General features: G+C 48.0%; 3 protein-coding genes and 1 pseudogene across 4 annotated transcripts in view; 3 read left to right on the top strand and 1 right to left on the bottom strand.

Moving 5' to 3' along the window:
- The first annotated feature begins 372 nt into the window (after positions 1-372).
- Positions 373-13,494, top strand: PHYHD1 (phytanoyl-CoA dioxygenase domain containing 1). Its single transcript, XM_066610723.1, has 11 exons — positions 373-525; positions 2,135-2,293; positions 3,899-3,974; positions 5,522-5,569; positions 6,211-6,266; positions 8,027-8,089; positions 8,189-8,210; positions 9,397-9,525; positions 10,168-10,284; positions 11,863-11,989; positions 12,886-13,494. Exons 1-11 carry the CDS (start codon positions 493-495, stop codon positions 12,929-12,931), a joined length of 876 nt encoding a protein of 291 aa, XP_066466820.1. The 5' UTR covers positions 373-492; the 3' UTR covers positions 12,932-13,494.
- LOC136635763 (5S ribosomal RNA) lies at positions 12,412-12,534 on the top strand (annotated as a pseudogene).
- A 703-nt stretch (positions 13,495-14,197) lies between the features above and the next one.
- Positions 14,198-18,494, bottom strand: DOLK (dolichol kinase). The gene is made up of 2 exons (XM_066610786.1): positions 18,451-18,494; positions 14,198-16,366 (listed from the first exon to the last, which is right to left on the bottom strand). The coding sequence occupies exon 2, from the start codon at positions 16,251-16,253 to the stop codon at positions 14,682-14,684; it is 1,572 nt and encodes a 523-aa protein (XP_066466883.1). The 5' UTR covers positions 16,254-16,366; positions 18,451-18,494; the 3' UTR covers positions 14,198-14,681.
- Positions 18,495-18,653: 159 nt separating this feature from the next.
- The window catches only part of NUP188 (nucleoporin 188), a 35,180-nt gene continuing 25,856 nt past the window's right edge, over positions 18,654-27,977 (top strand). Inside the window, exons 1-10 of one of the 2 annotated variants that reach the window (XM_066610707.1) lie at positions 18,654-18,717; positions 20,090-20,144; positions 21,526-21,599; positions 22,506-22,590; positions 23,734-23,814; positions 23,971-24,015; positions 24,973-25,065; positions 25,230-25,349; positions 26,029-26,240; positions 27,854-27,968. In XM_066610707.1, coding sequence (XP_066466804.1) covers positions 18,692-18,717; positions 20,090-20,144; positions 21,526-21,599; positions 22,506-22,590; positions 23,734-23,814; positions 23,971-24,015; positions 24,973-25,065; positions 25,230-25,349; positions 26,029-26,240; positions 27,854-27,968 — 906 coding nt within the window. In that variant the 5' untranslated portion in view covers positions 18,654-18,691. Of the gene's footprint in view, positions 18,718-20,089; positions 20,145-21,525; positions 21,600-22,505; positions 22,591-23,733; positions 23,815-23,970; positions 24,016-24,972; positions 25,066-25,229; positions 25,350-25,856; positions 25,927-26,028; positions 26,241-27,853; positions 27,969-27,977 lie in introns of those variants that run through there. The other variant, XM_066610708.1, reaches the window with a different exon arrangement.

Raw genomic sequence — 27,977 nt, 5'->3', positions numbered from 1 at the left:
CAGCCCCACAATGGAGCTACTTCATTCTATGGCAGCCCTTGGGCTGGTGCAGAATCAAGAGCCTCCGTGTCGGGTTTGAAACAGCAAAATAGTTTGAGGTGCCGGCAGGAAATAATATGTTTTAATATTTATGTGCATTTTTTAAAAATGTAGGGCCCCTTTATAACATATGCACAGGCCCAGGCTTAATCCGGCCCCAACTGTGCTATTGATGAAATCTTTTTCCAAGTGTCCCTTCTCCAGCCTTAAAAAGGGGGAGGAAAGAAAATGACAGTTTCACTTCCACTTGGACTGTCGGAACCCAAAGAAAAATAAACCAAAGTCCTCTTAGGGGGAGGGGGAGGCACTTGCCGTTTACGTAACCAGCTGATCTCCCCATGTCCTTGTCCGTTTGATCACATCCTGCTGGAGGGGATCACGAGGAGGTCCTGGGGGTTTAAGTGCTGAATAAGAGACCAGATAATTGACAGTTCACGGTGGATCTTGCCTCGAATGGCTTTTGTAACCGACGAGCATGTCCGAAAGGTAAGAGAGCCACAAACTACAGGAGGAATGAAGAGTGTGTGTGCCTGAGTTAATGACAGTTCAATCTGATTAACAGACATCTTCAGCCACCTCCGGCCATGCAGTTTAGCAGGGATTTGTTGGTGGAGGAAGGAGGTCTTGAGTTCTGTGCACTAGTATCAGAAAAGCAGTGATTTTCAACCAGTGTGCACTGGCACATTGGTGTTCCGCAAATGGCCCATGGATGTTCCGGGAGGGGGTCATTTGTTAGTAGGACCATTGGGGGATGTGAGCCCCCCACCAGCAGCCTGGTATGCCTTGTCAGTTGTCCAAAAACGAATGGCACGCATTGACAATTTTAGCGCCTTGTCAGTGTGCCATGAGATGGAAATGGGTTGAAAATGGCTGATCTAAACGCTTTGCTGGGTCTGAAAACATTTGAGGAAGCTGCTGTCCCTGGAGATCTTCCTGGCTGTATTCCTTCCTGCTATTTTCCCTGTCTCTGTGTTATTTCAAAAGCTTCTTTTATGTGACCTCTCTTAAAACTAGTCCGCCTGAGCGGTCAAGAGCTGATCTCCCTGGTTTCTTTCAAGAGCAATGTGTCCCGTCGCAGGAATGAATGAAATCTTTCACCAGGAATGTTGTGGATCTCATTGATGGATAAAAAAAATAAGCAGGTGGCACTTGATAAATGCAGTTAAAAGCAAAGAAAAGGTTCAAACACACACACACACACACACACACACACACACACACACACACACACACACACACACACACAAAATTATCCAGGTCTCCTCACTCGAGGCTATACATTATCCTCACTCACCAAAGAGTTCTAGAGCAGTTTTGGGAGAGAAGCTACCTCCCTCTGGTAGCAGTCTTGGAGAATATCAGGTGTTTAAAGTTACTCTGAAATTGCTCAGTAGCACTGGTTGACCATTCACCAATATCAACCTCCTTGCACCCGCTCTGAGAATTAACTCCGAAATGTGGTGGTTTCCAAACTGTGGGTCGCAGCCTGGTTTTTGGTGGGTCGCCAACTTTTTTTTAAAATTTGAAAACCACCACAAACACACTAGAGAGTATGTTTCTCCACATTTGTCGCCCCGATAGAACAGAGATGCTTCAACATGGTTTGTTTCATTGCCATCCGCATGAAATGGCACATTGATTGATATATAACATGGTGGCATTATTTGAAAATACCAAGATTTTAAAAAATTTTTTGGCCAGTATTGTCACCCCCTGTGAGAGCATCACCCGGTGCAGCCCACATCCTCCTACTGGTGCCACTGGTACCACTGAAAGTAACTGGTTATCATCCCTAATTCTAGATTGGGAGGCCAGACATAATGCAACAAACACTGGTAAGAAGCTAAGGGCAGATGGGAGGGCTTTTTTGAGTGTTAAAAGCCCACGCTGGAGCTCTCCCCACCAAGCCGAACCACCTACATTGTTACATTTCTGGTCTCACTGCCAGGCCGTGGGAAGTCTGGGGGTCCCACATGTACCACCAGACACCATTCAAGTCCCATTGGTGGCACAAGTACCACTGGCTTAGAAATGCTACTCTAGAGACAACGCTACTCTCTTCCCATGCCTCCAACTGTTGTACGTTCTCATCTAGCTTAGCAGAGAGGGCTTCCTGGTCCTCGAAGCCTTCTTCACTGCTGAAGAATGTGACGCGATGAGAGCCCAGATCGAAGAGATCATTGCTGGAATGGATGTACCTCCACACTGCCGCACAGAGTTCTCAACTCAGGAAGAGGAGCAGCTGCGGGCCCAGGTAGGAAGCCTGCTTTAAGCGCACTGGACCAATTGCTCCCAATTGGACCCCACACCTTAATGGGGACCCATGCACTATTGGAACTCCTTGCCACAGGATGTGATGACGGCATCTGGCCTGGACGCCTTTAAAAGGAGATTGGACAAGTTTCTGGAGGAAAAATCCATTACGGGGTACAAGCCATGATGTGTATGCGCAACCTCCTGATTTTAGAAATGGGCTATGTCAGATGCAAGGGAGGGCACCAGGATGAGGTCTCTTGTGATCTGGTGTGCTCCCTGGGGCATTTGGTGGGCCGCTGTGAGATACAGGAAGCTGGACTAGATGGGCCTATGGCCTGATCCAGTGGGGCTGTTCTTATGTTCTTATGTAACTTTCCAGCACTGACATAGCTGTGCCAATGTGTCTTGCACTGCATCCTGCAGTGGGGAAGCAGTCAAGGAGACCTCCTTGAAGTAAGGGCATGTTTGTTACCTTACCTTGGGTCTGCATTGTGGCTAAGTTGGTGCTGGGAAGTTGGTTAGCATTGCGCCCTCTATCACTTCACAGTCACTGACACCAGTGGGTTTTGCAACTATTTACTTTTCATCGACACGTTGTGCTTGATCACAGGTAGGGCTTACCTGTATGCAGGTTGATATTCAAATACGCTTAGAACAGTGGTGCCTGAACTTTTTAGCATCAGGACTCACTTTTTAAAGCAACATTCTGTCAGGACCCACCTAGGTTTACCAGACTTTATAAAAAGGAGATCTAGAAAGAAATATTTTATTTATTTATAATAACCAGAAAAAAAGACCCTCAGACTTTATATTTACACCTGCTTGCAAACTGCAGGAGCTGAGCTCTTTGCAGGGCGGTTAGCACCTACCTTGCAAACTGCAGGAGCTGAGCTCTTTGCAGGGCAGTTAGCAGCTACCTTGCAAACTGCGGGAGCTGAGCTGTTTGCAGTGTCATGAGCAGCTACAGCATCTGAATTTGGAACAGCCTCAGGGTTTGAGGCAACTAGTTACCAGATCTTTCTATCACCCTTTGGCGACCCGCCAAAAATCAGGTTGCGACCCACCAGTGGGTCCCAACCCACAGTTTGGGAACCACTTGCCTTGGATTCATCTGGTCCATTAACTCACATGCCCTTTTTAAGGGCACATTTGATTGCTTTCCTTTCTACTATAGAGATATAAAGCCTTTTTATTTCTGACTCTAAGATTCTACAGATCTTGGCTGTAGACCAATTGGGCCCTATAGCTCACAAGGCTGCCCTCGGCGATGGGCCTTTCTTTCAGGAAAGTGCGTATAGAATTGTGGCCTAACCCTGATGAGCCGTCCCCACTATGATGTCATTTAATTTCCCCTATATGTTACTGGTGTTGCATCAGTTTTAATGCCCAGCACTGGAAAGTTTGTTTTTCTAAGCAAATGACGCTTCTCCATCTTTTTCTTTGATCATGCCGGCCTCTTGCTTGGGGGGAAAAGATGCAGGTAAACATCGATTCCTTTACCCTGCTTTGTTAACTTAGGGCTGCCTTAGAGGTGCAAACCAAAAATACTAGCTTTCTCCATGAAGATGTATCAGGCTGTGATTTTATTTCTTGTCTCCAACAGGGGAGTGCAGATTATTTCCTAAGCAGTGGCGACAAAATCCGATTCTTCTTTGAAAAAGGTGTTTTTGATGAAAATGGTAAATCTTTTCATTTAACACCAGTTGAGGGTTAGAAGGTGCGTGGCAAAGAATTGCCAATAGAAGCATGCACTCTGTTGATAATGACTACTTTTTAATTACTTTTAAAAAGAGTGTTTCTGGTGCGCATAGCACATCTCTGTGTTGGGTCATTCACGCACCCATTTTACAGATATTGGAACTGGTGGATAGGTGGGGGCTTGAACATTGCCTGGCTGGGGATTCTGTATCAGAACTAGTGTTTTGATGTTGTTTCCCCAAGGATAAATGGATCATATGCAACATGGGCAGGATTGAAAGCTATTTATTAAGAAACAGATAACATATTCAGAACTATCACACAGGACAACCTTTACCACCAGTCTTGCAGGGAGGTTATCCAAGGACCAAAGGAACAAAAACTTTCCTCCACTAGAAAGCTAGGACATAAGGAAGAAGGTGAAATGAGAACTCTTGATATGCTTGTTTTCTAGTAGCAGGGGTTATTCAGACACGGCTGAATACGTGTCTGTCTTCTCAGTAGTGGCACCAACATTGTAGAACTTGATGCCCCTTGATTTATGAAATGCCTCCTCCCTGGAAACCTTCCAGCAAGGCCTGAAGACATTTCTTTTTGGACAAGCCTTCTGAGTTCTCGGCCTTTTTAACATCTGGTTTTTACAGGCTTGGGTTTGTTTTTTTAATAAAATTGCTGCTGCTGCTCTTTTTACTATACCAGTGTCTTATTGCTGGGACCCACCGAGGTATATATGGCTAGGATGGCTGCTTTCCCATCTCAGGCACGTACAGTGCAGTCTGGTAAGGCCACACCTGGAGTATTGTGTCCAGTTCTGGTCGCCACATCTCAAAAAAGACATAGTGGAAATGGAAAAGGTGCAAAAGAGAGCGACTAAGATGATTACGGGGCTGGGGCACCTTCCTTATGAGGAAAGGCTATGGCGTCTGGGCCTCTTCAGCCTAGAAAAGAGACACCTGAGGGGGGACATGATTGAGACATACAAAATTATGCAGGGGATAGACAGAGTGGATAGGGAGATGCTCTCACATAACACCAGAACCAGGGGACATCCACTAAAATTGAGTGTTGGGAGAGTTAGAACAGACAAAAGAAAATATTTCTTTACTCAGCATGTGGTTGGTCTGTGGAACTCTTTGCCACAGGATGTGGTGATGGCGACTGGCCTGGACGCCTTTAAAAGGGGATTGGACAAGTTTCTGGAGGAAAAATCCATTACGGGTTACAAGCCATGATGTGTATGTGCAACCTCCTGATTTTAGAAATGGGTTATGTCAGAATGCCAGATGCAAGGGAGGGCACCAGGATGAGGTCTCTTGTTATCTGGTGTGCTCCCTGGGGCATTTGGTGGGCCGCTGTGAGATACAGGAAGCTGGACTAGATGGGCCTATGGCCTGATCCAGTGGGGCTGTTCTTATGTTCTTATCCACTCTGCAAGCCTCTTCGTCCCTCCAAGGATTGTATTGTGGCTATTACTCTTAACGCAGATGTTCTGTTATCTCCTTTTAATTCAGCATTCTTATTCCCTTAGGGGATTTTCTTGTCCCAAAGGAAAAATCAATTAACAAAATCGGCCACGGTACGTATGAACGATGATGATGGCATCTTGGGAGCCATCACCCACACCGGGTGATGCCCACGGGTAGGGGTTGACACCACTACTGGCCCAAATTGTAAAAACCTTGATATTTTTGAATAATGCCATCATGTTACATCTCATTCTTTAACGTAGAATGCCGTGAAACAAACCACGCTGAAATATTTATATTCCATTAAAAGGTAAAACCACATGACCAGAAAAGGAAAGCTTTTCAAACCCTGAGTCAAGGCAACCTGCTCATTCACTAGGTGACGCAACCGCCCCAGTTGGCCTCACGCATACAACCCTTCCTATAGCTTGTGCATTTGTTGTGTGCACTTGCTTCGTGCTTGAGATTTCCTCATCTGGAAGATGATGGCATTTGCATCCGGACTGCAACTCAGCCCAGCGGGGATGAGTTTAGTATGTGCTCCGTCAAGTAAATGAATCACGGGGGTTGCTTCCTTCCTGCTCTCGGGAGTCCCCCCAGGCTGTGAATCGCACAGCGGATCTGTTTTCATTTTCTTTAGGAGGCCATTTATGGGTCAGAGGTAAAGGGAGGAGGGGGCCTGTTATTAACATCTAGTCTATTTTTTTATAATTGGGGCAGACTGTGCTAAATGATGCTTTGTTACTCGCAGCTCTACACGCCTACGATCCCGTCTTCAAGCAAATCACCCATGCCTCCAAAGTGCAGGTGCGTGAACGTTGCTTTAAGTTGGCTCAAGGGAACTGACAGGGCTCACGGGTCAGGGAGTTTTCAAACCTGGGAAATGGTTGTTGGCAACCTTCAGTCTTGAAAGACTCTGGTATCGCACTCTGAACGGTGGTTCTGGAACAGCGTCTAGTGTGGCTGAAAAGGCCAAATCCTGGGAAATACACTTCTTAAATAATTTCTCTGCTGATAGTCGCCATGTGCTTGTATTGTCCCTGCTCACCAGGGAAAGTCCCCTTTTAGAGTGTGTGTGTGTGTGTGTGTGTGTGTGTGTGTGTGTGTGTGTGTGTGTCCTTAGTAAATGGCTGTCCCCACTTCCCCTCACCTTTCTAGTTATTGAACTTTTGGAGATGCCAAGGGGACGGGTTCATGATTGTTGGTTCTGGAGCTACAATCCTCAGGGATTCCCAGTCCAAGAGGCCAACTGGGGCAGTTGGTCTTCATCTGCCGGCCTCTACCATTACCCCAACTCCCTGGAGAAAATATATATATTTTTTTACCCAGCATGTAATTAATCTGTGGATCTCCTTGCCGCAGGATTTGGTGATGGGCCTTTCAAGGGGAAATGATTCAGGGGGAAAAGTCCATCCCAGGTTACAAGCCATGACGGGAACATGCAAACTCCTGGTTTTAGAAGTGGGCTACCACCGAATGCCAGGCGCAAGGGGATGGCAACAGGATGCATGAATCTTGTATGGCTCCCTGACACATCTGGTGGGCCACTGTGAGATACGGGAAGCGGAACTGGATGGGCCTTTGGCTTGATCCAGCGGGGCTCTTCTTAGATTCTAATGATTCTAAAAGGAAGAAGAGAAACAAGTGGAAAAGGTAGGGTGGAGAAGAGAGTGGTGGGCTAGAGTGTTCTTGACGTTGTCTAGCTCACCACTCTTCTCTCCTCCACTTGTCCTTTTTTGCTCACTCCTTTTCCAATCTAGGGAGTAGAAGGAAGAGGAGTCATGGTGGACTCTGGGTAAGGGGTGGAGCACTGCCTTACGACCTAGGGGACCTTGTAGGACTTCCCCTCTTTGGCAAAGAGCAGGCTTCTTGGGGGAGACGGAAGGATGAAGTTAGATCAGGGCCCTGGCGCTGCAGGAATGGGTCACATCGACGTGCCTTGACGCACTTGTCCTGCTCCAGTTGCGCCCCCTTGTGGCTGCTGTTTGAAAAACTGTGGGAGTTGTACTCATGGATTTCCACATCGCATCATTAACCTGTGGAACTGGCGGCCACGAGATACAGCAAAGATGGCTACTAGCTGAGGTGGCTTTAAAAGGGAATGAGTCAAATTCATGGAGGATGCATCTGTCGGTAGTCACGATGGCTGTGCGCTACCCCAGCATGCCAGATTCAGGGGACCAATGGTGGGAAAGGGGGGGGGGTCTGCCTTCATCCCTTGCTTATGGGCCTCTCAAAGCCACTTGGTTGGCCATTGTGGGGAAATAGGATGATGCTGGACTAGACAGGCTCCCTTTGGTCTGATCCTGCAGGACTTGTCTTATGTTCTTAAGTCTAGCGCTGTTGTTTTTGGTGTGGGTACCAGATTTAGGACTATGGTGCAAGGGGAATTTGACCATGAGCCAAATAGGGAAGGGGACTTGGGCAGTTGCCCAAATAGGGAAGGGGACTTTACCTTGAGGATAGGGGTGCCCCACGAGGTTCTGGGAAATCTTACATCTTGGAAATCTAGTTGCCGGCAACTAGACAGAAGCTAAGATCTCTTCCTATTCTGTCATATTCTGCAGGCCTTGGCAAGAAAACTTGGCCTGGAGAAGCCCGTGGTGGTTCAGAGTATGTACATCTTTAAGGTACAGTCACAAAGGCTCTCTTAAATCAATACAAATAAGTACCAAGCAGAGCTTAGTGGGTATTTTTCCAATTACGTGTTCTTGTCTCCTCTCTCCCAGCAACCTGGTATCGGTGGTGAAGGTGAGTTTCAGACTGAAAACTGTCTTACGTATGTATGTTGTTGTTGTTATTACAATGTACATGAATAGTGAAAAAGGCCTCTACCCCCCAGAGGCTTACAATCTTGAACCAGGCTAGTGCTTCCATGAGCACGCAAACGGCAAACCTTTTAACTCAAGGGCCTTAATGTGTACTGCTTGTCATGCCTTCATAATGCTGAGTCCGGTTTTGTTAAAGTGTAAATATTTACATGAGTTTGTGAGCTACATCTGGATGGGCAGTGTCTCACGTATGTGGGCACAGGAGAAGAGTCTTTGGTTGGGGAGTAGTTGGAGGGCTGGAGGCTCTTGTCCTTCCAGCCTTTCTTTGCCTCTCTCTGAACCCAGCAGACCCACAGCACAGCTTCACTGAATCCTGGCAGTGAACTCTTGTACTGCTCTTAGGCTGAAACACGAACATCTACTGTATCAGCAATATAGGATCACTGTGACTGATAAAATTACAGTCAAGAAGAGGGCAGGGACATAGCTGAGATGAACCGAAAAGCACATTGGTGGGTTGTATTAAGACACAATGAATTAAGTCTGTCCTGCCCCACAACTTATCCTCTTGGGTAGGGTCGCCAATGCAGACACACCCCAAAGTGAGATGGTTTTGCAAGGTCGAGCCAGCTACAGCGATGTCTGAACTGATGCGAGGCTTGCGAGTGACTGCCAAACCGAGATCTGAAACCAGAGTCTGGTCGATTGGCAAACTGTGGTTAGGCGTTGAGCCTGAACCAGCAAACCACAGTTTGAGACGTTGCTCCATCCTCAGCGGTTGTTGTTGACTCAGGGAGCTGGGAACCTACACAAACTGTGGGATACAAATAATGGTTTGAGAGCTAATATAACAAAAAGTGGTTTTGGGGGGGGGGGCAAATTAGCATTTAGTACTTACAAAAGCATGCAAAGCACTTCATGCACTCCTTGAAAGAGCCCTATAATTATTATGCCCATTTTGCAGATCGGGAAGAGTGAGGTTGAAAAGGAGTGGTTGGCATAAGGCCACCAAATTCATGGCAGAGGTGAGATTCAAACCAGGGAAGCGCCATCATAGCTTAGTCTCTTTGCCACCATGCTCTGCCAGTTCTCCTAGCTTTAAGCGATGGTTAGTTCCATTTATGGCTTGCCGTTTTGTCTGGCCCAAACCTGCGTATTCCTTTTAGTGACTCCACACCAGGATGCGACGTTTCTGCACACTGAGCCCTTGGGCAGGGTTCTGGGCTTCTGGATCGCTCTGGAAAACGCTACAGAGGAGAACGGTTGTTTGTGGTTCATTCCAGGATCGCATACAAGTAAGAAATTAAGGTGGATTGCGGGTGACGGAGGTGGTGGTTCTTTTTCGGGTGCCTCTTTCATTTTTGCCTTCTGAAACTGGCTGCTTCCTTTTAACAGAACGGGAGCTTCAGTCTATGGAAGCTCCATTTTCCTAGAACGAAGCAGGCGGTGCACATTGTGCTGTATCCAAATTAACTGATTTAATTAATTAATGTGCATTGTTTTCAGGGCATCAGTTCAATGTCCTGGGGTGACTTGTGGACAGCTACGGCGCAGGAGGCCATTAAATGTTGCAATAAAACAGCCTCCTTCTTTGGTCAGAGCTCAGATTCCTTTAGGAAAGCCAGAGAAGCCCACAAGCCGGAGGGAGGGAGGGAGGGAGAGACTTCCTCTCCTGCTTGCCCCGATGCAGTATTTAGAGTCATAGAGAACCTAGAGGCAGCGCATAGCCATCATGACCTGCCCTTCAAAAATTTGTCCAATCCCCTACCCACTAGGATGGCCATCACTGAATCTGGTGGCAGGGGGTTCCATAGATTATTCCCATCTGGAAAAAATTGATGTGATGGAGGATGCTTCCCCCCTCTGCAATTATTACGGCACTGCTTTTGTTTTCCCTTCCTTTGACGTCTGGCTTTGTCAACCTTGTGCGCCCGCAGGTGGGATCGCGAGGCGGATGGTGCGAGCTCCGGCAGGCGCAATACCATGCACACAGTTTGTGGGCTCTGAGAAGACTTACGACGACAGCAGGTTCATTCCTGTGCCTGTTGGGAAAGGTAAAACTACAGGAAGGAAAGAACATTCAGGGGAAACTGATGTTTGTGATTACTGTTGGCAACCTTCAGTCTCGAAAGACTCTGGTATCGAGCTCTGGGTAGTGGTTCTGGAACAGCGTCTAGTGTGGCTGAAAAGGCCAATTCGGGAGTGACAATCCCTTCCACATTGGGAGCAAGTGCAGCCTGTCCCTGGTCTGTCTCCCTGGCTATGGGCCTTCCTTCTTTGCCTCTTAGCTTCAGACTGTTGGCCAAGTGTCTCTTCAAACTGGGAAAGGCCATGCTGCACAGCCTGCCTCCAAGCGGGCCGCTCAGAGGCCAGGGTTTCCCCCCTGTTGAGGTCCACTCCTAAGGCCTTCAGATCCCTCTTGCAGATGTCCTTGTATCGCAGCTGTGGTCTACCTGTAGGGTGCTTTCCTTGCACGAGTTCTCCATAGAGGAGATCCTTTGGGATCCGGCCATCATCCATTCTCACGACATGACCAAGCCAATGCAGGCGTCTCTGTTTCAGCAGTGCATACATGCTGGGGATTCCAGCACGTTCCAGGACTTTGTTGTTTGGAACTTTGTCCTGCCAGGTGATGCCGAGGATGTGTCGGAGCCAGTGCATGTGGAAAGCGTTCAGTGTGATAGTAGAATGGATATTCAGCTATGTAGGCTTGGGGAGGGGGGGAGTACTGGTGAAAGAATTGCCCTCTGTTCCCTGTTGTATAACCCGAGAGCCAGGATGGTATTGGACTTCGACCTGGAAGAGACAGGTTCACGTCCCTGCTCAGCCATCAAGCTTCCCAAGTGACTTTGGGCCAGTCACACTCTCTCTCAACCTTGCCTACCTCAGAGTTGTTGTGGAGACAAAAAAAAGGGGAGGAACTATGTACATAGCCCCGAGAGCTCCTTGGAGGAAGGGCGGCTTAACAATGTGAAAAATGAATAAAGCCATAGCTTTCTTGGTCCTTTGTAAAGTAGGGGGAGCTCCTTGCTCCTCTTCTCTCCAATGGGTACATGAGGCTCTGAGCTGGATTATTTTTTCTGGAGCTACTTGTTGGAGTTGGGGGATTTGCTTCCCTCCCCCAACTGCCTATGCCACCAGAAAGAGCAAAAAGCTATAGGGGGGAGGGACGGAGGGATAACTACCTAGATGTTCTGTGTGGATGAGGATGAGGTCTCTTGTTATCTGGTGTGCTCCCTGGGGCATTTGGTGGGCCACTGTGAGATACAGGAAGCTGGAATAGATGGGCCTATGGCCTGATCCAGTGGGGCTGCTCTTATGTTCTTATGCTCCCTGGGGCATTTGGTGGGCCACTGCGAGATCCAGGAAGTGGACTAGATGGGCCTATGGCCTGATCCAGTGGGGCTGCTCTTATGTTCTTATGCTCCCTGGGGCATTTGGTGGGCCACTGCGAGATACAGGAAGCTGGACTAGATGGGCCTATGGCCTGATCCAGTGGGGCTGCTCTTATGTTCTTATGCTCCCTGGGGCGTTTGGTGGGCCGCTGTGAGATATGTTCTTATGTTATGCTTTTAAATGAAAATGTCCTCTCTCTCTCTCTTTCTCTGTGCATGTGAATTAATTACAAATAGGTGGGCTTGTCCTCATCCACGGCGAAGTCGTCCATAAAAGTGACCCCAACCTCTCAGATCGGTCCCGCCACGTCTATACCTTCCACCTAATGGAGGCCAAGGACACCACCTGGAGCAAAGAGAACTGGTATGAGAATGCAGCTGGCTGAGACAGCGCTTGAGTGTCCCAGGCACCTAATCAGCTGAGCCCCTTGCTCCACAACTTCATGAATTGGCAGTGTGTGGTTTGACACCACCCCTAATCCTGGCTTGTGACCACTGAGAGATGTGTCCTCTTTGTAATATATCCTGGTAATTATAATGGAAGCAGTTAACAGTGGCTAGACAGAGCAGTGCACATGCCCGATCTCGTCTGATCTCGGAAGCTAAGCAGGGTCAGGCCTGGTTAGTACTTGGATGGGAGACCGCCTGGGAATACCGGGTACTGTAGGCTTATACCATGATCTCGGAAGCTAAGCAAGGTCAGGCCTGGTTAGTACTTGGATGGGAGACCGCCTGGGAACACCGGGTGCTGTAGGCTTATACCATAGTCTTTCGAGACTGAAGGTTGCCAATCATCTCCCTATACTGAACACTATTTCCCGATCTTGTCTGATCTCGGAAGCTAAGCAGGGTCAGGCCTGGTTAGTACTTGGATGGGAGACCGCCTGGGAATACCGGGTGCTGTAGGCTTATACCATGATCTCGGAAGCTAAGCAAGGTCAGGCCTGGTTAGTACTTGGATGGGAGACCGCCTGGGAACACCGGGTGCTGTAGGCTTATACCATAGTCTTTCGAGACTGAAGGTTGCCATCCAGTGACCAAACAGATTAATTGTGGGGAAAGGGACAGAAAGGAGGTAAATGGTTGAGGAGCCTGCAATCGCTTGGGTGAAAGGATCGTTGCTTATTTCTTGTTAAGTTTGGGGAATTGGAAGTTGCTTTCAGGAGGCCTCAGATGAACGCTTGGGTCAGATCATTTAATTCCTATGCAAGTCATGGCCTGGTTCAGGTGTGTCCTAACAGCCCTCCTTTCATTTTCTAGGCTCCAGCCAACCGCTGAATTACCTTTTCCATCTCTGTACGGCTGACAACTAACAAGTGGCCATCAGGCCCCAAAGGTTGGCCGACTGATATGTGACTTGGAATCCCACCCCTTGGCAACAACACCAGCTCTGTGGACAGGGCAGAATAAATATTGATCCTAGCCTTGCTTGCCCCACGTTTATGGCATCGTGATCAGCGGTGCTGTATATATACGTACTGCCCTGGAAATGGAAGCGAGTCTTATTATCCCCACAGAAGTGGGTGAGGCTGGGAAGAAGAGGTTTGCCTAATGCTATCAAGTGATAGCAGAGGTGAGGTCCAAACCCACAAAGTCTTGATTTCACAGCTCAGTCTTTTTAGCCACTCTGCACCAGCAACTCTATTGTTTTCACGGCCCTGTAGAACAGGGGCCACCACGCGGGTTCTCCTGTGTGTCTATACCTGAAGGTCAACCAGCACCAAGGTCCCCCTCCTGTGGTTCAGCTGGGCCCAAATCTCATACAGATCCCATTCAGCAGCTTCAGTCAAAAGAATCTGCTCATTCTGCTTTCCTTCTTTATCACAACTGTGTGCTGCTGTTTTTAAATTGAATGCAAGGTAAATAAATAACGATGGAAATGGTGTGTGTGTGTGTAAAAATGTCCTGCAGCCGTTGTGCTGGGGAGCTTGTGTTTTCATTTTAAAATCCTAAAGTATCAGGCAGGCAGTCTCTGATGTATTGCTACCACAGGTACTATTGACACCTTGGTCACTTACATCAGAGCTGGTGCATCTAGCTGGGACTAGAACACCTGCCCTGAGGGACGATTGCCATCTCGTAGCCCTTCCTGCCACTTGGGAACCAGTGAAATGCAGAAACCATTTTTAGATTTGCAGCTCAGGGAAGCAGAAGCCCTGTTCCCCCTGGCACTGGCAGCGGCTCTGAGTGCTGGCTGGAGTTTCAAAGGTGGTGTTCTTGCAGGTGAAGGATGGCACCAAATCAGGAGGGCTGGTCAATGGCTGCTCTTTTAGGGCTCAATCCTAACCAACTTTCCAGTGCCAGTACAGCCAGGCTAATGGGGTGTGCCCCACATCCTGTGGTGGGGAGGCAATCAAAGAAGCCTTCTCAAGGTACGGGAACATTTGTCTCCTTATGTCAGGGCTGCGCTGCGGTTGCGACAGTGCTGGAAAGTTGGCTAGGATTGGGCCCTTAGCTATTTGTTGGGAGCTGTTCCTGCTCTGTATGGATGGAGAACAGAAATGCTTCCAGTAAGTAAATATGGGATGCTCCTGGAGTTAATTCAGAAATGAGATTTTAAAACCACCGTAGATTAAAGATGCAGGGTGTACATTTCCATTTTAAATACGCATTTGATCCAAGAGCAAAATTTCTTTTGACATTATTATCTGTTTCGTGCATAATGTTGCCCTCATTCATATCACTCTGTACCGTCACAGTCCAACTGAGCTACCAGCTGACGGATACATACATGTCCTGTGAATGTCCTTATCTATCAGAGAATACTTAATTCCCACTCAAGTGCCAGTGGCAGACCTCCCCTGCCCCGCACCCTGGGGTAAAGATCTACAATGGCGACCCCGTGGGATGCCACCACCCCTCTGCTTGCAAATCCCCCCCTGACCTGGAGTGCTACTAGGACGCTACCCTGGGCTCTTAAACTGTGCTTCTGGGAAAGAAGCAGAAGCTTCAGGAGCCTCAAAAGGTTTCCCATGTGGTCCTAGAGGGCACGCAAGGCTCCGCTCCCAGAGCATTTGCCCCATTCATTCAATGGGAGGTCTCCTACTGTGAAGTGCTTAAGCCATCAATAGTATCTGGAGGTAGAGAGGCAGGAGTAAATTGTCAACTTGGGTCGTGTAGGCCTCTAGAAGGGACACCAAGCTGACCGAGACCAAGATCCAGGAGTAGCTGGTGTTGAGGTCCACAGTGCTATCGAAGATCAGAATGACCGCAACAGTGATGATCTGAGCAAATATGGAAGTCATTGTTCCTTCGAATGTTTTCTTTGTCCCTGGCCACTTGATTTCCCCCACCGTGCTACCAAAAATAGAAGCCACCGAGTCTCCAATTCCCACGGCCAAGACCCCAGAGTACGGAGCTAGAGCTCCTGCTCCAGCCAAGGTTCCCTTGGGGGCACAAGGTCTGGGGAAGAGCCACACAGAGATAGACATCCCAAGAAGAAGGTATATGTGAGACAAAATCAAGGGTCCACTATCACGTTCGTCCAAGAAGAGAGACAGCAACTGTCTGAGCACGTGTCCGAATGGTTTGATTGTAAAGTACCGGATGTACTCGAGAAGAATGAAGACCACCAAACAGACCGTGGCGGCGATGTGGAGCAGCTGGCGATCATAGATTAGCCCTGGGACGTAGGTCGCTACTACAATGAAGTGGAAGTATTTTCTGGTGATGGTTGAAGCTTGGTGCTTTTTAGAACCCGACGACCTCTTGGTGTTTTGGTAGAGGACCACCGCACATGCCGAGGTGGCCAACAGGGACCAGTAGGTGAGGAGGTAAACTCTGGTCTGTGTTTGGACTAGGAACTGGAAGAGCCAGAGCAAGGGATTCCTCCTGATTAGGCGGTAGAGCCAGGGCATGATAACCCCCAGGCCCAGTACTGCCGTCATCATGTGGAAGAACATGGAGGAGATCCAGGTGCTGGAATCCATGAATAAGAACAGAGCGGTGAAGAAGACCCCAAGGAGGATGACTCCAACCACTGCCACCAGGAGGAATAAGTACACGGGGTCTCCCCGCCCTTCGATGACGGTCAAGGAGCGCTTAATGAGCTGATTGAGGACAAAACTTATGCCGGTAAGGACGAGCAACGCCTCTCCGGGAGTGAAGCACCGAGGCAGCAGGTAGAGCAAGATCATGCTGAGGTAGACAAAGATAAGGAGCACTTCCAGAACTTCAATGACTTCGGAGACAGTCAGCGAGTGCTTCATGGTATATATTATTAAGCTGCCGGCAATGCTGGAGAGGATGCAAGTGTTTGTCGGCAGGGGTTTGGTAATGCCAACCGCTATCACAGAGAGGAAGAGGGCGATTACCATGCCGGTCGACGCCACCACGATGCCAAAGCGCTCAAAGTAGACCATGCCGGCCGCCTCACACCTTTCTTTCATCACGATGCCCAGCAAGGGGACGGCCATGCACGAGGGCAGGAGCCCGCTGTTGGCTCCTGTCCGGAACTGGAAAACGGCGCTGCCCAGCCGAAGCAGGTGGTCCCATTTGAACTGGATGTAAAAAGCCTGGATGGCGAGGGCAATGGCGCACCAGGAAAAGCGGTCCCACACCGCGCTGTGCACACACAGCACCACGGCAAACACAATCAGGGATTCCAAAAGGATGGCTTTGTTCAGCATGACGCCTGCCTGCCAGCTGGCCACACCTGACAGTGCAAAAGCTCCACAGCCCTACTGGTCCAGACCCAGCTCTTGTGCCGCCTCAAGGGTTGTCCTGCAGCTGAATGTCATTCCTAGAATGGAAGCACAATCGGAGCATTTGAAAAGCAGGCTCTGCACCTCCTTCTCCTGTGGTGCAGGAAAAGACAGTTATTGTGTGTGCGCTGTTTCAGAGGGATGCAGTGGCACGGCGTATATATAACATATACACGCACACAGATAGAGTTGTGTGTGTGTGTATACATACATACACACTCACACATATACACACTCACACATAGCTGTATATACGCAGTTATTGTATTGTACGAGTATCATATATATACTGTTTCAGAAGAACGCAATGACACTTTGCACATATACATACATATATACTCACACATAGCTGTATATACAGTTATTGTATTGTGTATATATACACAGTTATTGTGTATATACTGTTGAAGAGGGACCTGGTGGCGTTGTGTGTGTGTGTGTGTGTGTGTGTGTGTAGTGTATATGTGTTTACACACACACACACACACACGTGTTATAGGAGGCAGGAGGTCTGGTCTAGAGGGTTGAGCCTCCATTTGTCTGAAGATAACATCCAAAGGTCGCCAGTTCGAGGCCACCAGCACCGTGCAACCTTGAAGCAGCTGACAAGCTGAGCCGAGCTATTCCATCTGCTCTGAGCGTGGGAGGATGGAGGCCAGAATGTGCGACCAGATCAAGAAAGAAACATCTGAATGTTGTGGTTTCTTGAAAGATAGAAACCATCTTTCAAATTGTAAAAATCCCTACGGGGATTTAAATTGCCTGCCTATGTAAACCGCCTTGAATAAAGTCTAAGGAGAAATCTGAGGACCAAGACAGGCAGTATAGAAATACCTGTATTAGTTGGCAACCTTGAGTCTCGAAAGACTATGGTATCGCGCTCTGAATGGTGGTTCTGGAACAGCGTCTAGTGTGGCTGAAAAGGCCGATTCGGGAGTGACAATCCCTTCCACACCAGGAGCAAGTGCAGTCTGTCCCTGGTCTGTCTCCCTGGCTATGGGCCTTCCTTCTTTGCCTCAATCTGTTGGCCAAGTGTCTCTTCAAACTGGGAAAGGCCATGCTGCACAGCCTGCCTCCAAGCAGGCTGCTCATAATAATAATAATTATTATTATTATTATAGATACATTATGTTATCAATGTATGTTTATATATGAATGTAATGTAATTACATTATGTAATTATGTAATGTAATTCTTGTTGGCAACCTTCAGTCTCGAGAGACTATGGTATCGCGCTCTGAAAGGTGATTTTGGAACATCGTCTAGTGTGGCTGAAAAGGCCAATTCAGGAGTGACAATCCCTTCCACAATGGGAGCAAGTGCAGTCTGTCCCTGGTCTGTCTCCCTGGCTATGGGTCTTCCTTCTTTGCCTCAATCTGTTGGCCAAGTGTCTCTTCAAACTGGGAAAGGCCATGCCGCACAGCCTGCCTCCAAGTGGGCCGCTGATTTTGGACTGACGATCAGCCTGAAGAAAACACAGGTCATGGTTCAGGATGTGGACTTACCTCCCTGCATTACAATCTCTGCGCATGAACTGGAGGTTGTCCATGACTTTGTGTACCTTGGCTCAACGATCTCTGACACTCTTTCTCTCGATACCGAACTAAACAAACGCATCAGTAATGTAATTACATACATTATGTAATTATGTATGTAATTAATGTATATTAATAATTATTATTATTATAGATATATTATGTTATTGTTGTGTGTATATGTAGCTATAGATTATAAAAATACATGTTATAGATATGTACATATAATGTATCTATATAACCTATGGATACATATACATACAGTAACATATAATGTATCTATAACAGATGTATGTATATGTATCTACAGCATTAGTACCTATCTAACCTACAGATACATCCACACAACGCTCAGATCAGGGATGTATAGGTTGCAGAAACAACACACCCTTTTGTGTATCATGTATCTTTAACATATAGAGACAGGAGGGTGTGCTGCCTCTGTACCCTATAGATGGGTCACCTATACGCCCCACACGTGGTCAAAGGCACCCGCAGCGGCAGGCACAACCCCCGGAGCCGCCCCTTCGCTGCCAGCCGCCCCCAGCGCCCCTCCCCTGCCCTCCCCTCCCATCCCATTCACTCACCCAGCTGGGCGCCGCCATCTTGCTCGGAAGGCCGGTGGTCACGTGACGGGCCAAGCCGCGCCCCGCCCCCGCGCCTCTCATTGGCCCGGTCCCCACCAACCGTGACGGGTGCTGAGGAGGCAGGGCAGCCCCGCCCCCTTGCGCGGCGGCGTCACGTGGGTGCCTGCCGGGAGCCGACGTTCCGCCTTCTCTCCCGAGGGGAGGGGGAGCAGGAGCGGCGTCACGTGACGGGCGCGGGAAGATGGCGGTTGGCGGGCTGTGCGCGAGGTGAGGGGGAGGGGAGCGCGTGCGCGCGCCTGCCTGACAGGAGGGGGCTGCCTGGGTGGGGGGGGGCGAGCTGACGGGCGGGAGCCTCGCAGACCCCTTCGCAGCCCTGCCGTCGCGCGGCGCGCGTGTGAGTGAGCGCGTACACGTGCCTGCGGGGACAGATGCGTGTCTGTGGACACGCGTGGCTGCACGTTCACACGTGATGCCAAGCTGCGTGCAGGGGGGGCTCGCTCTCCGCAGTGGCAGAGCCGTGCGCGCGCATGCGCGTGTGGGGACGGGGTGCGTGTTTTGCGCCCGGGGCAGGTGCAAGGTCTCGGCCCCTCTGCACTGTCCACACCGTGGGGCACAGCAGGGTGCCCCTTGCCGGGCTGTGCCTGAGGCGCCTGCCTCAGTTGGCCTCACCGATGGGGCCGGCCCTGGTGGCACCGACTGGCACCGACTGGCCCAAGAGGGCACCTCTTTTTAAGGGGCGACTCTCTGTTAGGGCAAGAGCGAGCAGCTGTCCCTGTTCATCTCATTGGAACGCCTTAGGCGCCTGCCTCAGTTGGCCTCACTGATGGGGCCGGCCCTGGTGGCATCCCCGCCGACTGGCTCAAGAGGGCACCTCTTTTTAAGGGGCAACTCTCTTTTAGGGCAAGAGCGAGCAGCTGTCCCTCTTCATCTCATTGGAATGCCTGAGGCGCCTGCCTCAGTTGGCCTCACTGATGGGGCCGGCCCTGGTGGCATCCCTGCCGACTGGCCCAAGAAGATACCTCTTTTTAAGGGCCGACGCTCTTATAGGACAAGATCAGGAGCGGGGAGATTAAAATATAATAAATCCACCTGAAGCGTTTCTTCTTGGAAGCGTCCTGACTGAGCTTGGCACGTTGACGTGTTCCGTCACTGGTTGTCACTGATGGCACAGTTGTGTTCCTGCTTGTCTGACTGACCTGCTTATCCCCTGTAGGTAGCAGAAGGGCACTATACACAGCTGAGGACGTGTCTCACGTTGGAAGACGTATCCCCTTGATCATAGTGTTGTCTAAGGCGCCAGGAACAAACATATGCCTGCATAAGGGGAGCACACGCTATGATGCGTGAAGGGGAGCACACACTACATGATGCTATCATGTAGATAGCGTCTATGGATGCTGCAAGGGAGAGGCCAACGTGTGTGCTCCCCTTATGCAGGCATATGTTTGTTCCTGGCGCCGTAGATGGAATCATCTGCAGTGCTTACCGTTTGTTGCCTTGGATCAAGCAAAAGACTAGCCAGGCCAAATCCTTCCTATTGCCTTCAGCACCGTGAGGGTGGCAAGAGCCTTCTCCTGCATCCCCACTGATATGCTGGAGCCTCTGATGCTGACTGTAACCTGTTTGATCTTGTCTCTAGGAGCAGCAGGGAATTATGGACCATTCTGTTGGGTAGATCAGCTCTGAGAGAACCAGTAAGTCAGTGACTTTCAACCTTTTTTTGTCTCATGGCATGCTGACACGGTACTAAAATTGTCAAGGCACACTCTCAGTTTTTGACAGTTGTCAAGGAGGCTACCCTGCCATTGGTGGGGGGTTCACATCCCCCAATGACCCTCTTAATAAGTGACCCTCCCCCTATTTCCCATGGCACACCTGCAAACCATTTGCAGCACACCAGTGTGCCATGGCACAGTAGTTGAAAATGGCTGCAGTAAGTAGAGGGCAGCTCAGGCAGTATTCCGTGCTTATAGTGAAGACTTCCAGGGCCTTGTACCTGCATGACGATTACTTTAGCTTCATTGCTTAACCTCTTGGTATCTGCCAAACATTAGTAGAGTGAGTTATAAGACTCTTTATCCCTTTCTTCCCATGCCTTGCTGTTTCATTCTCAGTAGCTGCTTCACCAGCTGAGAAGGCTATCAGTGTGCTTGTAACCATGGTTTCCTTGCATGCTGTGGACAGTCTGGCTGGTCTCCGGTAGAGCAGTCTGTGGATTGAGTCCCGATTTGTCCAATGTGGAGCCTGTCGCTTAACCGAATGCACTGTCTTTTCTTACTCCTTTCACCTGTAGTGAAAGTAGTTCCTTATACAATGGATTCTATATACAAGAATTTAAATTGTGAATGCTCTACAGACAACCACAAATCCAGTTTATTACAGATGATGATGGTTCAATAGTAGTGAATAAAATGATAAATAGTTGTTGGCAACCTTCAGTCTCGAAAGACTATGGTATCGCGCTCTGAATGGTGGTTCTAGAACAGCGTCTAGTGTGGCTGAAAAGGCCGATTTGGGACTGACAATCCCTTCCACACTGGGAGCAAGTGCAGTCTGTTCCTGGTCTGTCTCCCTGGCTATGGGCCTTCCTTCTTTGCCTCTTTGCTTCAGACTGTTGGCCAAGCGTCTCTTCAAACTGGAAGAGGCCATGCTGCAAAGCCTGCCTCCAAGCGGGCCGCTCAGAGGCCAGGGTTTCCCACCTGTTGAGGTTCATTCCTAAGGCCTTCAGATCCCTCTTGCAGATGTCCTTGTATCGCAGCTGTGGTCTACCTGTAGGGTGCTTTCCCTGCACGAGTTCTCCATAGAGGAGATCCTTAAAATGATAAATAGTACTTTGATTATTTAGCATATTTATATACCATTTTTCAACAGCATTTTGACACAAGGTTTATATGGTTCCCTGCTCCAAAGGGCTTATAATGCTCATGGCATTCAGTGCATTGGAAGCTCATGGAAGATGTGAGCAATAGCCACTGGGAGGGATTTCGGTGCTCTGGGAATACACACTCCTGAATGCACCTCTTAAATTTTGGCTGCAGAAAACCATGAATTCAGTACTATGTTCTTCTATTCTAGGCCCAGATTGCAGAAGAATTGAATAAGCATTGGCAGAGGTTTCTCGAAGGGCTTTCCTACTACAAGCCACCCAGGTACGCCAATTGGCCTGTTTATGTTTGTGTATATGCTTTTAAGGCATTAATGTTAAGAAATTTCCAGGGCTGTTGTATTGCCCTAAGTGGCAGAATTGTGCTGTCCAGCTGAGATTCTGCCGACTTGTGACGGTTCTGCCGACTTGTGACGGTGAGAGGAATTTCATTTGGCCCGTAATATACCTTTGGAATTCACCAGAGAGAACATGATGCTGGCTTAAAAACGGGTAAGACCAATTTGTGGAGACTTGGTCTGTTGATAGCTATTGCCTGCAGTAACTAAGTAGAACTTCCAAGTCTAGAGGTACTATATCTCTCAATTTTGCCATCATGCCTAACTTCTTGGAGGCATCCTCATGACCACTGTTGAAAATAAAAAGCTGGAATGAATGGTTCTGATGTACTGGGGCTGATCTTAGACTGTTGTCAAAAAGCAAGTGCCTACATTTTTGGGATCTCAGCAAGCATTCAGTGTTCCTTCAAAGGGTTCAAGCCAGAGGGTTATGCCTTCAGTGAAGAATCTTCTTGTACTACCCCCAAGTTTCTACTCTCTATAAACCCTTGAAAAGGAAAACAAGTTCAATTTCTGCTGAAAAGCACAACCAAATCACATAGAGATACCTTTGAGACCAATTTGGAGCTGTCCAGTGCTGGTGGTGCATGTGTGCTGCCGGCCCTGGTGTTGCAAATGTGCTGTAAAGCATGTTTGCAGCATGCGGGGAGGAGGGAGTGCTGGAAGGACAACCATGAAGTCCATCTGCTGGCCTTTTTGGCGCCACTAAGTGGTGGCCCCAGGGAGGATACGACTGAGCAGTAAATGTCGTATTTGGATTTAAACAGAGTCTTAGATTTTGAGGGTTTTTTTGTATCAGTGATTTAAAAAATGCTTCTTTCTTTAATCCCTAGCACAAGTTCAGCAGAAAAAGTAAAGGCTGACAAAAATGTGGCAGCTCCCCTGAAGGAACTGGGCCTGAGAGTCAGCAAGCTTTTGGTGAGTAGAGATCAAAAAGCTCAGTGGTGGTTCTCTCTGTCAGTTTTCCTCTAGCGCAGGGGTGCCCAAACCCCAGCCCGGGAGCCACTTGCGGCCCTTTGGGAGCCCCTAGTCTCCAGTGAGCTTCTAGCCCTCCGGAGACTTGCTGGAGCCCGTGCTGGCCCAACGCAACTGCTCTCAGCATGAGGACGACTATTTGACCTCTTGCATGAGCTGTGGGATGTGGGCTCCCTCCACTACTTGCTGTTTCATGTCTGTGATACAGCAACAGCAGCTAAGGAAAGGCTGGTCTTGCTTTGTGCAAGGCCTTTTATAGGCCTTAAGCTACTGCAAGACCTTCATTCATTCATATAAGCTCCATATCTAATATATTCATTTATGTAAATTTATTCAAATTTTAAATGTAAGTTAATTCTTTTTTCTCTGGCCCCCGACACAGTGTCAGGGAGATGATGTGGCCCTCCTGCCAAAATGTTTGACCACCCCTGCTGTAGCAGAAGAGGATGAGGGGAAGGCCACAGTCCAAGGGCGAATTTGGGCTTTTTTGAAGGCTGGTCTAATGAATATGCACAGAGCTGGCTTATCTGTTAGTACAGAATTTCTGAAGGTTAGGGAGAGTATTCAGTTAAGCACATCAGGGAATTTGTTTTGTTTGCAGCATTCATTTTTAAATCTATTTATTAACAATAAATCTCCTGTTTGCTTTTTAATATGTTTCTTGTTTTGAGCTTTTCTCTCTCTCACTTTCCTTTGTTTCTTCAGCCTTTTAATAAGCTCCTTGTAATTTTACTGTTTTGCTTGCCTGGTTCAAGATCACTTGGAAGGGAGCAAGTTTGCCTCACTACATCCCACCACTGACTTTTCTACCGCCTTCCTAGCAAATCCCTGTCTGACCAGTAAAAAGAGTGAAGCAGCGAGAATGGGCTGCCACTAGACACTGTGCCCATTTACTCTCTGCCCTTTTTCCTTTGCAAATAGTTCTTACAGGACCAGAAGTAGTGAGATGGGAACAGATTTAATTTGCCGCATTATTTTCCCTCCCCCCCCCCCCCAGCATTTGTCCCCCCAAAAAGCATGGCTGAGTGTGCTTTGGTCTTTTTTGGTGAATGTACTGAAATTAACTGAATGTATCTTTCCTTCCAGGGTTTGGATGAAGAACAAAGTGTGCAACTGTTACAGTGTTACCTTCAAGAGGACTATAGAGGGACCAGAGACGCCTTAAAGGTTGGTTATGGCAACTTAAACGCATTATCTCTCTTGCTTTAAAACCTGCAGCAAGAGAAGAGAGCCTAAATGCACTTTTAATGGCACTTTCAATATAGATGGGTTTCTGTTGCTCTGCCAAGACTGTTCAGTAATGTGTGCTGCCTTTGCTTGCAGACTGTCCTGCAAGATGAGAGGCAGAGTCAAGCTCTAATCCTGAAGGTCAGTAACTGGGCAAAGTGGTTGTGTTTTTGATGTATGTTTCTCTATAGCCTTCTTCTAGAGAGAACAGTGGAGTGCTATGCATGGAATCTTTTGTAAGGGGTATGTGTGTCTGGCCAGCATGTGGTTGCTGAACGTCTCTGCACCACAGGAGACAAAAGGTCACTTTTTTTGTCTTAAAGATCTTAAAGGCAATGTATTTTCAGTAGACTGAGGGACAGAATATATTGATTATTGTTACTGGGAGCTTTAGAGCATAAGCAAATACGCTTATATGAACCGGCCATGTAATGAGTGGCTTTTTTTGTCCATCAGTACTGTTGGTGTCTGGCACTGGCTTTCCAAGGTTTCAGGCAGCCCTACTTGGAGATGCTGCTAGAAACCGAATGAACCCATGGCCTTTTGCATGCTTGCAGGTACTCTGTCACTAAACTGCAGATCATCCCCAAAGCAGTTTGTGGTGAAGGAACAAAAAGGATATGGGGGGGGGGGGGAATGGGATGTAGGCATAAGAAAGAAGAGTCTGTCTGTCTTGCAAGGAAATTTTATGCAACAAGTGGGGTTGCCCAGTTCAAAGAACCAGGTTGACACAGTGCTTTGAGAACTGGATGAGAACTGGGGAGGCCTGGGTTTAAAGTACCACTCGGTCATGGCACTCTTGGGCAGGAGTGGGCAAGAAGAGCATTTTGGGCTGCCCTGATTTCCTTGGAGATGGAAATATGATAGATTTAATTTTCAGCTTCCCTTTTTGATGTTTTTGTGGAAAGTGGGAGGAGGTGTATGCAAAGCTGAGTTCAGTTTCATCCTATACGATGAACTGGCTTGTAAAGAAGAATTTTGTGTGTGGGGTTGTGGTTGTGTGTTGCTTAATGAAGTTCAGGAGGAGGCACGGGGGAACGTGGGAGAGTTAACTGAAAAGACAGCAAGTGATCCATACAGGCGATTTTGTTTTCACAGATTGCCGACTATTACTACGAGGAAAGAATTTGTATCCTTCGCTGCGTCCTCCACCTTCTCACTTATTTCCAGGATGAGAGACATCCCTATATGGTAGGCATTGTGCTCCCTTTCCTGGTGCTAATGTATGTGTTGTGTAGTCCGTGGTATGCCGTGTAGTCTGTGGTCTGCCGTATATCCATCTGTGTATAAAAATTATATGTGTGCATATCTACATCAGTTTGCCTTTGTAAAAAAAATTGTTCTGCTTTTGACAGGTCCAGTATTCTCAGTGTGTGGAAAAGCTGGATAAGGAGCTGGTTCCTAATTACCGGAAGCAGTTTGAACAGCTGTATAAAGCAGAAGCCCCTACTTGGGAGACACACGGAAGTCTAATGGTATGTTATTACCTTGGTACCTGTCCTCTAGCATTCTTTGTTTGTGCTTCTCCTTGCATTGGAAAGCACATATAGCAGAACATATAGTTGCCACAGGAGCCAGCCTGGGTTTATCCTCTAATGTAGACAAAAACGAAACTCCTTATGACCACTTCTGCCAATGTGAACTGCTCTCTGGCCTGTTTGTAAAGCAGATCCCTGTTTGGATACAGGGATTTTTGGTGGTCACATTGTGTTTATAAAATGTACTCCCTCGGGATGTGTGTCAGGCCCCTGCCCTGGTTACTTCTACGGAGGGTGCGGATTTTTTTTTTTAAAGTCTGACTGTCTTCTGCTTGTTTTGGTATTTTAGGGCTTCTAACTCTGGTACCTGTTGCTGGGTTTGTGCTGATTTAAATTGTTTGTCCAGCTGCTTATTACTGTATACGTTCCTTTCATTGCTTCGTATTTTTTTACTCCACAGTTCTTGTTTTATCTTTCTGTTCTTTATAAAGCCACTTAAAAATGATTTATGAATGTATGATTCCTCTGGGTGTGGAGCGGTCTGCTTCCTTGCCTCCTCAGCTTGCCTGCTGATGTACGTACCTAGCCCCTCCAAATAAAGGTGCCAATGTCCTCCCTTCTCTTTTTGCTCTCTCTTGCGCATTGAGTAGTCTGAGCGTTCCTGCTTCCTCCACAGACAGAGCGGCAAGTCTCTCGCTGGTTTGTGCAGTGCCTTCGCGAGCAGTCTATGCTGCTGGAAGTCATCTTTCTCTATTATGCCTATTTTGAGATGGTCCCCGAGGAGCTGCTGGCTTTTGCCACTATGTTCAAAGAACAGGGGTTTGGCATCAGGCAGACCAACAGGCATTTGGTTGATGAGAGCATGGACCACCTCGTAGACCGTATTGGGTGAGTATGGTGGCATCTGGTGGGCTGCAGTGAGATACTGGGAGCTAGACTAGATGGGCCCTGTGTCTGATCCAGCAGGGCTTTTCTGATATTCTTATGTATGGTGTGTCTGGGGAAGCACAGCTCATGCTGAATAAATCAATCCAGGCTTGAAAGCCCCAGGTCGGTTCTGCAAAACCAAATCACTCGTAAAAATCCTTGGTTGCCTGCTGAGAGAGTCACCCTTGTTGTGGGGCTTTTTACTTTCTTTTTAGCTTCCCCCCCCCCCACTGGTCCTTTGTGGGTAGCAGCAACTTCATCAGCACTATAAGTGACAATATTATTCTGAGTGGTTGGCTTCTGCTGGTCAGTGTTTTTTTCTCCCAGGAAATGACTGTACAGCATACCTGAGGGTCATTTCTGGAGCATTCGAAAAGGTAAAAGCAAGCAACCGGCATCCATAACTTTTTTCTAAAAGGAAAAAGCAGGCAACTCAGTGCTGTTGAAGCTGCCTCTGCCCCCAGAATTGAAAAGAGTTAATAAAAAAGCATATGCCTCTCTGCAGCCACTCCCCTGTGCATTTGTTCAAGGTTGCTGATAGTGACTGGACGAGTGGCGGAAGACAAGGCTGAATTAATATCCAAGAGCTTCTTCAGAGCGACTTTTTTTAACCCATCACATGCAGTTGCATATAAAAATAATAATAATAATAATATATTATAATTATAATAATAACAGGTATTTATATACTGCTTTTCTTGGTCTTTATTCAAGGCGGTTTACATAGGCAGGCTTATTTTAAATCCCTTATTAAATAGGGATTTTTACAATTGAAAGAAGGTTCTTTCTTTCAAGAACCACTACATTCAGGTGTTTTCATTCCGATCTGGCTTCACATTCTGGCCTCCATCCTCCCATGCTCGGAACAGATGGAATAGCTCGGCTTCAGCTTCAAAAATCATGTGTTTGGGGAGGGGGGATGTCAGACACACTGAGAGCCTGCCATTTTCCAAAGTTGGCGCATACAGAATAATACAGTGGTCTTCATGCATGGTTGTGTCATGACCTCAATATATAGAAAATCAGGTATAAGACTGGGACCCCACCCCCTTCCCAGGATCTCAGGTATCTGGGGGAGGGATCCGGGAATGGATTCCCTGCAGATACAGCGATCCAACTGTACTTGGTCATAGCACTGGGTGCTTTTGGCCCAGTACTTTGGACTGTGACTGGCAGTGAATCCCCAGTGTCTTAGACAGGGAGAGGTCTTTTTTTCTAGCCCTTCTATTTGAGATCTTTTTAAGTGGATATGTCAGCTTGGAAATGAGCTCTCAGATATCCTCTGTGATGTTTATGATTGTACACTGCACTGGAAAGAGAGGAATATAAAAGAGTCACTTTGTAGATGGTATAAGACCACACAGCTGGTTTTGAGGTGAGTGTTTAGTTGGTGTGGGCGGGGCAGGGTTGTGTGGTGTTTGTGGCTGCTCACAAACTCATCAGGTTCCAGTGGGATTTGTTTCTTTTTATAAAATCATGAGCTGGTTGAAGAAGAAGAAAATCTTCGGGCTTTGTCTCTTCTGTGTTCTCTTCCAGTTCTTACTTCCTTGGGTTTCTTTTCCTCCTCCTTTTAGTTACTTCAGTGCTTTAATTCTGGTGGAAGGCATGGAAATTGACTCTCTCCATGAGCGCCTCTTGGATGACAGGAAAGAGGAGCACAAGTTTGCTGGGTCCGAGCAGGTCCGCAAGGTGAGCCTG

The sequence above is a fragment of the Tiliqua scincoides genome, chromosome 16, assembly GCF_035046505.1.
Source record: "Tiliqua scincoides isolate rTilSci1 chromosome 16, rTilSci1.hap2, whole genome shotgun sequence".
Taxonomy (NCBI): domain Eukaryota; kingdom Metazoa; phylum Chordata; class Lepidosauria; order Squamata; family Scincidae; genus Tiliqua; species Tiliqua scincoides.
Note: the sequence above shows the minus strand (reverse complement) of the source record. Positions and strands in the feature narration are given on the sequence as shown.